The 11,635-nt window shown below is 41.6% G+C and overlaps 1 protein-coding gene across 1 annotated transcript in view; it reads left to right on the top strand.

Annotated features, from left to right (window-relative positions):
- LOC104626684 (25-hydroxycholesterol 7-alpha-hydroxylase) overlaps positions 1-9,682 on the top strand; it is a 19,268-nt gene extending 9,586 nt beyond the window's left edge. Inside the window, exons 4-5 of the mRNA XM_010294667.1 lie at positions 4,934-5,112; positions 9,073-9,682. Of these exons, the coding sequence (XP_010292969.1) occupies positions 4,934-5,112; positions 9,073-9,369 (476 nt within the window). The 3' untranslated portion in view covers positions 9,370-9,682. The remainder of the gene's footprint in view (positions 1-4,933; positions 5,113-9,072) is intronic.
- The last annotated feature ends 1,953 nt before the right edge of the window (positions 9,683-11,635 follow it).

Below are 11,635 nucleotides of genomic sequence, written 5' to 3'. Positions count from 1 at the left end.
AGAGCATTAATGTTTATCTTTTGTAGCGTGAGTCTGCGGAAGAGTAGTTCTGGAGTCACAGCTGTTTTGGTGTAGATTTATCTCTAACTGATGGAAGATGCTTTTGAAGTAGGGGAGGTATCTGATGACAAGAACAGTTCCGAAGAATAGCATGACATTCTAAGCATTTAATGTACTTCTAAGGAACACAAGTAAAATTGCTTCACATCCATCAGCGTCCACCAAAAAAAGGAAAGTTACTGAGCTACTGAGCAGCAAGAAGGTGAAGAGGTAATTTATTTTGTATTTGGAGACCAATATGGGAATGGCAAGGGAAAAAAAAAACAACACCCAAAGCACCCCAGAAGTGTAGATATAAGGAAAATAAAAGCGTGTACTTTGCTAAAACCATCTGGTGCGAAATGGTATGAACAGTTTAAAACATTAACCGTGTCATTCCTCTGCTGCTCCTTGAAATCTTGAAGTACCTTGGTAACATTTGATTTATGTGTTGAGAGGAAAGTGCCACATCCTACTTTGTAGTATTCTTGTAACGCTTTTGTTAAATTTTATAATCGCGTTAAACATAATGTGTTATGAACAGAAGCTAGATTTCAATTCTTCTGGCACTTAAGTCATAAAGGGCTGGATACTGTCCCATAAAATAATAATATAGAAAAAAAATCTGTACCATAAGAGAATTAAATTCATGCTTCAGTGGAAAGGGATGTTTTGTTAATAAATGTGTAGGAGGGACAGAGGTCCCAATTTGCATGGCTTGCGCACCAAAAATCCCCACGTCGCAGGAAGGCTGTGGTCCAGCACTGCCTTTGCCCTTGCAGCTCGCTGGCCCCAACCTCCGAGACTGAGCTCTTCCCACTCCCCCTGCGCCAACCCAGAGCACAGAAAACCAGGATTTGTGTCCCTGCTCTCGAGTAAGGCAGACCAGGTGGGATTCTTGTATGTTCATCACCTTGTCATCTCATTCTCCTGTTTTAAGCGCTCTGATTCTCCGTCCTCTTTTTGGCCTACTATAACAAGAGCCTTTTTTTGGATTCCTCATGCCATGAAGAATAAGCAAGAATTGCTAAAAAGCCTTTCCCAGGAAGCAACGTTGTTATTATGGTCAAATTCTTTGGGTCTAGGGAACAACATGGCCTGATTTATTTCTAAATTCTAAGCACAGGTATGTGATTTTTAATAACAAAACCCCAAATTTTCAACCCACAGCAAAACTAGCAAATTTTGTCCCTGATTATTTTTTTCCAATGGCATTTCTGGGGCACCACACTTTGTTTTGTCTGTGTAAGACTTTTCCCGAAACCCAAATCCACATATTTGTGTGCGCAGAGTAACATACATTATTAGTCATTATGGCTCACAACGGAGCTCTAATATGGTAAACGACACATGAGAATGGTCTGTCGGTTTTTATGGTTATAATGGAAATGCAAAGGGTAAAGCAGAGATATACTTAGTGCATCTTTAATGCTGGGCATGTTTAGGCAGTTCGTTTGTTTAATATTAGTCCATTCATTTGTATGGTGAAGTATTCTTGCCCCAGGTCATTGTTGAAGCCCAGATATTTCCTGCAAAAAGAGCACAGCTTGAAAAATTGTTTCATACACACGAAAGCGTAGGAACTCAAAAACTGCTAATATGGAATGCATAGCCATAACACAAATGCTAAGCATTAAAATTGTTGGTTGGATTAAGAGAAATGAATATGTTTTCCTGGAATGGGCTGGGCAGTACCATTTAGTTCTTAGTAAGATGCAAATGTACTTGTTTCAGATCATTGTTTGTGTTGGCACACCGTGATGCCTGTGGGTAAATGACCCCCCCCCAATATTTGCATACTCAATAGCTATTTTCCTACAATACACTCTAATAATTATAGTACCCTATTACCTGCTATGTGTTAGTGTAAAATTAACAATACATTATACACAGTAACTTTTATAAAACATTTACAGATAAAGTTCATGTTTAATTAAAATTAACTTGCCCACGAAAGCCAAATGCATTTATGATTTGCAATGACCTTTTATTACCTGCGGTCCCTTGTTTTGGCTGGATGATTGACAGCTTGCTGTTTGGCTACCATGTTGTATTTCAGCTGACAAGACTTTTCATTTTAACTCAATTTGCCTGCCTATCACAAGCTGGTGGCAGGCCAGGCTCAAGTCACCCAGCTTTGCCTCAGCAGCTTGCTCTATTTCTCATTAGTACGCATTTATTCAGTGGAAATTGGAAGACAAATGCTTGAAGGCATGTGAACTAAGTATAGCAAATTAGGGTTTAAAGACTGAATATTTATAAGTATATTGAAACAGTTTTAAAAAAAAAATCTAGAATGAATTGGAAGCTAAGTGCTAGCTTTAGTATAAGAGAAATGAAGAGAGAAGTGGGAGGATTCTAAGAATAACAATACTATGAGAGAGAGAGAGAGAGAGAGAGATCTCTCTTCCCCCCCCCACCAGAAAATATGTAAAATCTCTCTGACAACACCTTATCAAACAACAGCCTGGCTGCTTTATGTAGCGCTCGCACAGTGAAGTTTAGCATCTCATGTGTGTAAGAAGGGGGGAAAAAATGAGGGTCATGTTCATTTGCTGCTTGGTTATCCCTTGGTATGCTTTAAATTGCCTTGTTTGTTCGGCACAAGCACAGAAACAGATGTTGCTCTACGGTGCTGGGTAATTTACTGTACCTCACGGTGCAGAATGGAAGGCCTCCCAAGCTCCCCAGCTGGTCTGTCAGCAGCGATGGCTGGTGTCTGCTGAACTATGACAACTGCAAGAAAAGGCTGCAGTTTATTGTGCGGTTGTCATTCCTCTCAATGTATAGCTCCGGCATTTGTGGAAAGCTGACTGTCTATTTTTTTTAATGTGAGCCTGCAAAGCCATATAAGCTCCATTCTCCTTTGTTGATCATAATGTGACTCATTACTTTTGTCATCTAATGATTATCGGCATGATCGCTCAGAGCGAGAGCCAAGCTTGCCTTCCACAGATAACTGGTACTGGAAGGTAAAACAGATTTGTCATTTACGATCTGACCGCTAAGCCACACTTTGTGCTCCATTATTGTGATTAACTTCTGCATAAGATATGCTGCCCAATTGTCATTTGGGATCCGGCAGCGGGCTTTCTGGGAGGATGTGCGCCGATAGGATGTGACCGCATTGCTTGGGTGGTTAAACGCAAACCCGCTATTTCGCAGCGGCTCTTCAATAATTATTTTTCTTTTGTTGCTTTTTTTCCCCTCCTCCTTCCCCCTTCCTCGTTTGATTTCTGCTGTCGCCACGTATGCCGCCACCATTTCCAAATGGTGGACCGGCGTGGAGCTACCCGCTCCATTTTCCGCAGGTTGAAGACAGTCTGGGAGAGGAGGCTGGACCCTTCCTTTGTACCGCGTAAAGTTTTGTTGCCAGAGCGCTGCCAGTTGAAATCTATCGTGTCAGGTGCCTTGTGGCTATCCGCAGTAGAGGCCATCTTCTGGAACCAGGGTTCTTTTCTGGCTTCGTCACCAACAAGCCGATTTGACTCTGCCTGATTATAGTAACGAAGGCAGTCCAAAAGAATATGCACAGACTCACTGTACGTCACATTGAATCACGGCGCTGGCCACACAAAGCTGACCGCAGCCTCATTTCTTTAGACAAATGCATGCTTAAGGAAAAACCTCCTGCAAGAAAGCATCCAGGGCCACTTTATTTGCTATGCATGCTGCACCAGATTTAATTTTTAGTGAAAGAACATTTGTTATTATTTTTTTTCAGAGGCATCTACACTGGGTCGCTACTGCCTCTAATAAACTAACCTTTTGGGTGCAGCAGTTACAGTGCCTTGGTGAACACTTAGAGAAGGCTTATTTGATATCACAGAACATAAATGCAGGCACAAATAGGTTATTATGTACAAATGAAACCCTATTTTAGGCCATTTTTCACACTGATGATTAGAAGGAATCAAGTCGCATGTAGCAGTGCCCATACATGCTGGTGGAAAAATAGTCAGTTTTGATTACAAAGTGAGAGATGCAGCCCTAGACAGGAGCTACATGCTGATATACATGCTATCAGAATGATTTATGCAAATTATGCATATTATTCCCAAAGGAATTCCTCCTCAAACTGCCAGGATAAATTGCCGGAAATTAGCCATAAAATCTGTCGTGCTAGGAGCAAAAGGTGAAGGCCACTGGGAAAGCAAGGACATTCAGCTTCTGGAGCCTTCCAGGATGTGATGGTGGAGACAGAAATCTTGCCTTCCCTAAGCCTGAAAGGACTATGTTTTGTTTGCTCTTGGCCAATTAAAAGTGTCTTTCTCTCTTAAAATTACCAGGCAAATAATGAATTGCTTTCATTCACTCTGACCATAACAGACACTATCATTTGGCAGCGTAGCACACTGAAAACAAAATAAATAAATTTTAAAATCTTCAGAATGACTACAGAATTAACAAGTGAAATGATTTTTTCTAACTGCCATTACTCTCCTGCCATTACATCCAAGAGCTTTCGAAAGGCAAGCTGAAGAGCTCCGTAGATGCTTTCACTGGTATTTGCTTGCAACCGCCAAAATACATGTAAAAGCGTAAAGTGTTCGTGTCTTTTGATTGCGTTGTTTTCAACATGATGCCTGAATAATGACTTTCCACCCAAAACTCGGTGCTGCCTACAGCCGACAGGATTTCTCAGCACCATCAGGGAGAATCACATCGGGAGGTGCAGCGTCGCGGCTCCCCCCTCCAGCCCTGCGGGGTTGTTTATTGCCTCCTCCTGGTCTCTGCTTTATGTTTTGTTTCTGGGTGTTTGGTTTTTCTGTTTTTTTTCCTTTAGTCTGCCCTACTAAACCTGTCGAGATGCAGCAGCTGTAGCCATGTATAACTTCCAATCATCTCCCATATTTCTGACGCTTCCCCCCACTCCGCTTTTGTTTAATCGCAGAGAGTGCCTTAAACGAGAGTTTACGAATGTGCTCGTCCTCCATGAACATTCGCATCAGCCAGGAGGATTTTGTTCTCAAGCTTGAAGGGAATCAAGAAGTCAGTTTGAGGAAAGGAGACTGGATAGCCCTTTACCCGCAGATTTTGCACATGGACCCTGAGGTCTATGAAGATCCTAAGGTAAACATTCAGCTGGTGCTACCCTTCCTACTCCAGGCACATTGCAGCAGCCAAGCCTTTTGTGATCTGTGGGTTTGTGATTTTTTTTTGTACTGCTGTTCCTTCTTGTGGAACAAATCTTCCTACTTTCAGATATATTTTCTAGGGCCCTATAGGTCAAAGGATTCATGGCCTGAAGAGAGAAATATGGTGATGAGACTGACTGCAACTGCTTTCAAAGGAACTGACAATTGCATGTTGACTACCATAAACTTTAGGATAAATGTGGGTTTTGTTTGGCAGTGGATCATTTGATACCCAAGAAGAGCTGGATAATAGAAGGTGGTTTAAATAGCAAATAATGTGAGCCATTTAGCTAAGTGCCCCCAAAGCATCATTGACTCTCTGAAGCCCTATAATAGCAGTGTCTTACTTGAGCCTTATGCTTTTTCACCTCCCTTCGTAGAGATTCACCCCTTCTTGATCAATTAGTAGAGTGTTGTGAACTTGAGACTGCAAAGCTGTTGCTCTGCAGCGAAGCTCGGAGGGTAATTGTGTCATCTCCTTGTATTTTTCTCTGACGCTCGAGTTAATGAATATCAAAGACTCGAAATTAATCCACCCTGCCTCAGCCTTAATACGGCTTCAGAAGTTCACCACCTGCATGCAAATTGAATAGTCCTCATCTCCACTGGGTTGCTCCCCCGGATTGCTGTCCCCAGCCTAGGGTGCCACCGAGGAAGCGCAGGGGCGTATGCTGAGGCTGTTAAATGCCATCTCTGCCTGAGAAGCAAGAGCTTGTACCTGATCCGTTCCTCATCCCCATTTTCCTAAGCACATGGCTGTCTCCCAGTCATGCTGATTTCCACCCTTGGCACTTGAGCCAAAGAAGGGAACTGGAATTTTTTACATCTTTCTAGAAAACCCATGTTAGAGGCATTGCTCCCTGAGGCTCTCCCTTTCAGAATGTCAGGATATGAGGTTGCAGAGGAAAGATGAGATTCAAGTGCCTTGTTGGTGCGGGACAGCATCTCGACCCTCAGTGAGAGGAGGTGTGGAGCATGTTGGAGTTAGCAGGTGTCAGGTATGGTCACAGCAAGCAACAGTGGAGCAATAAAAATGAGAATGACATCCAGGAGGGCTCTGCCCGTGTTCCCACCCAAAAATGAAGACAAAGCCTGCTGAGAAAATTAGGTATTTAAAAAATAATCCATATATTGGCAAATAGTTGATTAATATTTCTATCCTTAAAAAGCAACAACTAACAAATAAGCTTTTTCTCATTTTATTCTTAACACTTATTTTGGAGAACATTATTGGTTTGTCAAAAGTCCATCTGTTTGTTTAGGTCCTAGACCAAAAGCATCAGTGTGGAAACTGATCCCTTCCCTTATCCAATAATTGCCGGAATATATTACCATATTTCCATTGCTTGAATATATCTGCTTAGTATCAGCTCTGCTCAGCTTTCACAGTACAGCTTTAGTTCATATATTTTATCTTTTTGATAGTGAATGAGCAGTCCACACATTGCAGTACATTGATTTCAGCACATGGGCCCTCTCGAAAAGTGGGGAAATCACTGTTCTGTTTGGTTCTTAAAATATGCAGTGTGCTTTCAACAATAACTACTGAGGATCAGATAGAGATGGAGAATGAATTTTTTGAAAGGTGCAGTCTTGAGCTTGTCATGTATTTAGGGAAAACTTCCCTGGGAAAACAGGCAGCTTGACGAGATAATTTTGTAGCAAAGCTTTTCTCCTGGATACATAAATTTAAGTTCAAGCTATCTTCTGCTTTGGCACCATATTGTATAAGCATATATTGTTGACCTCTTTCTCATCAAAGCCTAAATAAAGGAGTCTTTTTTTTATAAAGTGGGTAATTCAACCCCTAAATCCTAACTCGGCTAAGTTACAGAGCTTAGTAAATGAACTCCGCAAATCCCATAGAGCGAAACATCAGGAAGCCCTGCAGGAAACCCTGCGTGGTGGCTTCCCAAGCAAAGCTAAATACGAGATGTGACAGAGGGAGACTTACAGATTGCTCAGTTTTCATAATACTGTTAGCAGGCCATCCACACAGAACTTCATCGCCTGTTCTTGCTCAGTGTCTTCACCTTCCTTCACCCTGTCTCTTCCAAGGAGGCCTTGTGCATGGCTGAAAGTTCCTTTACTGTCAGAAATTAGTCTTTATTTAGCCAGTGAAATAGCTTTTAAGGAAACACTGTACAACCCGAGGGGCTTCAGCAGCACAAGCCTGAGTTTGGTGCCACTGTCATTGGCTCCATTCCTGTCTCACACTTGTTTTCTGCTTTCCCAGTTCCTTAGACACGAATTTATTTTTTGTTAAAAGTAATTTCGACTCTCAGATGGCTCCTAAGATCACAAAGAAAGCATAAGGTTTGACCCAGTGTGTCTATGTGTTCAATACCACAGTTCTTAATTGTTCCAGATGCCAGGGGTGCACCTTGTGGAAGTGTTCCAACAAAGTGAAGAGCTCTGTGTTGGGTTGAGTTGTTTTTTTAAGCTATTACAGGTCATATTTAGCAGTGCTTTTTTAGACCAGCAGGATTTACATTTCAGGAAGTGAATCTTTTTTTTAAGGAAGAAGTGTTATTCTGGGCTTTCATTTGTTACTGTGCTTCTTCAAATGAAGCAGTAACTTAACCAGGGGAAAAAAAATGGCATGCTTCCTTTTGGCTGGGGGGTTCAAAGAGACTGAAAAGGATTACTTGTCAGTGGAAAAATGCATATAATCACCTTTATCTTTGTAGAAAATCCAGGCCTCTGCCATTTGGAGAAACAAGCTCCTGTTCTTCAACACCCAAAGCTACATCCCCTCCAGTGCACCTTGTACTTGTTCTGTTTCTCGTAGACCACCTCCCCTGCCACAGTTTTTTCTCGACAGCAAGACCTGCAGTGCATGATTTTCAGAGCCTTTAATCTAATGGGGAGATCAGTATCAGTGGATTTTTCATTGTGGTGTGCTTCTTTTTTAATCAGTTGAGGTTGGTTTCTGTCTGACTGACTTGTTCCCAGCCAGCTCCAAATGGCTGCTGCTATAGCAGATGTATGCAAAGCAGGACAAATGCTAATGAGTGACCATAAGCAAGAAGTGTCTGTCATTTTTATTCAAAGCATGCAGGAGGATTTTGTAAGTGGTTAATTTGCTGTTGACTGAGTGAGGATGCCAGATCTCCTTCATTCAAAAACATGAATTATCTCTAAACAGGGATCCTGCTACTGGAAAATAACCAGAAAGATGTTCAATTTATGGAACCTAGGTTACAAGCGCAACCCCAAGCCTTACTTGAAAACACCCTCTTTATAATGGTCAGTCACTGATGGTTGTCCTGCTTTGTGCACAGCTTCCGGAGCAAACTGAAGGTCAGATGTGGCAAATTAAGCGGCAACCGTTTCCAGCTGAAGGGAAAATTGACTGCAAGGCGTCAGGTCTGGTTTTCGAATAATCTGCACCACTGGGTGCAAAAGAAGGATGGGTTTTGCTCTAGCTTGCAAGAACAAGATCGGTGCAATACATTAATTTATTCATAGGCATTTGCAGAATTTGGGAGATTATCCTTATTCATGATGTATGTACCACACTGAGCGTGTATGATGCTTTACAAGAAAATTGTCCTTCCACTAAGGTTCATTGTCCCTGCTACAAAGCGGTCAAAGTTTTAATTACAATCAATATAGGCCAGACACTCAGTGGAGGAGACGTGGAAGTTGAAGGAGCTTGATGTAAAAGGGCTAAGCTAAGTAAGTAGATTTAAGGAATGTTCTTTGCAGGGAAAATAATGTGAATTAATGAAACTTGAGGGAACCAACTAAAAAGGAGAAGCTGTCAGCTCCTTGTCTTGGTCTTTATCTTATTTTCTGGGTTTCAGAAGTATTACCATTGTGCAAACAAAGCAACTCATGTAACTGCCTTGTTAGATACCACGCTCTCTCTCTCTTTCTCTTTTATTTTCAGGAATATAAATTCGATCGATACATAGAGAATGGCAAAAAGAAAACCACATTCTACAAGGCAGGAAGAAAACTGAAGTATTTCCTAATGCCCTTCGGCTCTGGGATCAGCATGTGTCCAGGGAGGTTCCTCGCAATGAATGAGATGAAGATGTTTCTTCTCTTACTATTGGCTCATTTTGATGTAGAACTAGTGGAGAACAAAGCTGTCAAACTTGATAACAGTCGTATGGGCCTTGGTATCCTCCTGCCAGACGTTGATATTGCCTTTCGTTACAAGCTAAGGTCCTTAAGAAAATAAGCAGCTGCCTATATGCCTTCTACTAATCTCCGTGTTCGCTCTTTTTCCTCACTCAGCTTTCTATTTTTGGAAATGTTTGCTTTTCCCTCTCTGCTTTTACCTCCTTCCTATTTGTTTATAAGGAGAAAAGCCCTTGGGCTGGAGGTAGATACCAGATACGGGGACATGTAACTTCAATTTTTCCTGCCTGAGTTGTGAGTAGTGAGGTGAGATGACAAGAGTTTGGCTAAGTAGCCCAGCGACCCTACAAGATGGACCCCCATACTCTTGGCCATGAGTCAAGTAAGATTTACAGGGAGGATGACGTCAAGCTGAATCCAGGCCATTTATGTGGAAAATGGTCTCAGCAGGCCTTGGTCACAGGGGTTCCCCTTGTTAAACTGGGAGGTCCCATACACCCACCATCCGGAGGCATCTCTGCATCTGCTCGTAGAAGCATAATAGCAAGAAAGGGGGAATTTAATTCTAGAGAGTGAAAGAATTTTTAATGATTATATTCTAACCTTTTATTTACTCTGTTCCCTTCATGGTCTTGAGTGTCTGAGTCCTTATTTGAAAGATGCAATGGAAACTGTGTAGGGTGATGGGGGATGACTTACTGGCAACAGTTTTGTGTACTGAGGGTGAAGCTTTTCTTCTTTTTTTTTTTTTTGGTGCAGTGCAAAGAAATTAAAATCTGTGATTTTTTCCTGCAGTCATTTAAAGTTAGAAGGGAGGTTCTGTTGGTTTTAACAGGCTCTGCATCAAACCTAAACCATCTATTTTGGCTTTTGAGCCAAAAAAGTAAATTCTTCAGGGAGAAAATATATGAGTCTGTTTGAAATGATTCTATCACCTCAAAAATTACCTTCTGTTTGTCTCACTGTTTTCCTAGTAATATGTCCGTGTGTTTATTTTGACCATTTCTTGTGTTTGTTAGTTTCTTCAAGATAAAAGGGGAAGAGGGCTTCAAGGGCAAGTGTGGTATCTAAAACTATTTCTGAATAGTGTTTTACCATGCCTAAGTTATGCATAGGCAGAGTCGTGTGACCTGTGTTTGGAAACAGACTTGTCCATCGACACATTGGAAAATAGGCTCTTCCTTGAGGCCAAAATTTGAGCAAGTGACAACCCTGGGCAGCCACAGAAGTTGTCTGTATACTGGCTGCCCAGCCTGCTTCGCTGGGTGACCAGCTCATGTTTCAAAAATTAATTTCCTAGTGTGCGGGATCTGAGATTTTTAGACCTTGTCTCTTTCCCAGCCATCACTTCAGAGACTGATGAGGATTCTCATGGCTGGCCACTTTCAATATGCCAAGATGATAATTGTGGTGGGAGAGTAGCCATGTCTGTGGGCCTTGCCTTGTATTCCCAAAAAACATCTCTTTGGGATGTGTCAGCGTAAGTTCTGCCCGCACTGCCAGCAGATGAGTAATGATGCTGTACATGAAGAGGACTTCCCCTCTTACTCCGCAGTGTCCAGTCATCATTCATAGAAGTTAAACGGGAAGAAAGATGAATAATCACTGCAAGAGAAGATTAGTTTGGGCAGCCAACCCTTGATCTATTCTATGCCAAGATTTGCATTTCTCTAAATAGCTAACTGACCACAGAGGTGTTACCGCTGTCTGAACTTGAGTTCAGATTTGTCCTATAGGTGCTGAATTAATTGCTGGGTCATCTGGAGCTGGAGTACTCAGAGGCATTATAGAAAATCCTCAGTGATTGCTGAGCAAGTCGTTAAAAAGACTGGGCTTTTTTTTCCCAATATTTCATTGTTTGCATTGCTGTGTTTTCGGGGTGTCCTGCTTTGATGCTGTCAGAGGCAGAATGCTCAAAAAATACACCCGCCACTCTACTTTGTGCAAAAGACACAGAGATCTGAAAACTTTATTCCCAGTGGAGCATCAGAACCACTAGCTCGTTTTGTGAATATTGAGCTGAAATTTCCTGTTCCTAAATGTCACATGTCTTTTAAAATCAGAAATTTTACTCCTCTCTAAAGCACTTGATGACCTATGGATGGAAACTGATACATACATACTAAGGATTAGAATTATTTATTGTTACTTGTGTATAAGCCTATTTAGTTATTCATGTAAAGCACATACCCTAAATAAGCATCAGCATCAGTAGAAAGGTTTTCAGAGATTGGCACAGCCACATTCCAAATCCTCCAAGGAGAAAATTGTGGTTTTGTGAGATATACTGGATAAACATTTTCCCTTCATATATAATATCAATAATGTCTACAGTGTTGGAGTACACTTACATTAAATGGGCTTTG

Source organism: Phaethon lepturus, unplaced genomic scaffold (genome assembly GCF_000687285.1).
Source record: "Phaethon lepturus isolate BGI_N335 unplaced genomic scaffold, ASM68728v1 scaffold52699, whole genome shotgun sequence".
Taxonomy (NCBI): domain Eukaryota; kingdom Metazoa; phylum Chordata; class Aves; order Phaethontiformes; family Phaethontidae; genus Phaethon; species Phaethon lepturus.
The sequence above is the reverse complement of the archived record's forward strand: the minus strand, read 5'-3'. Positions and strand labels throughout refer to the sequence as shown.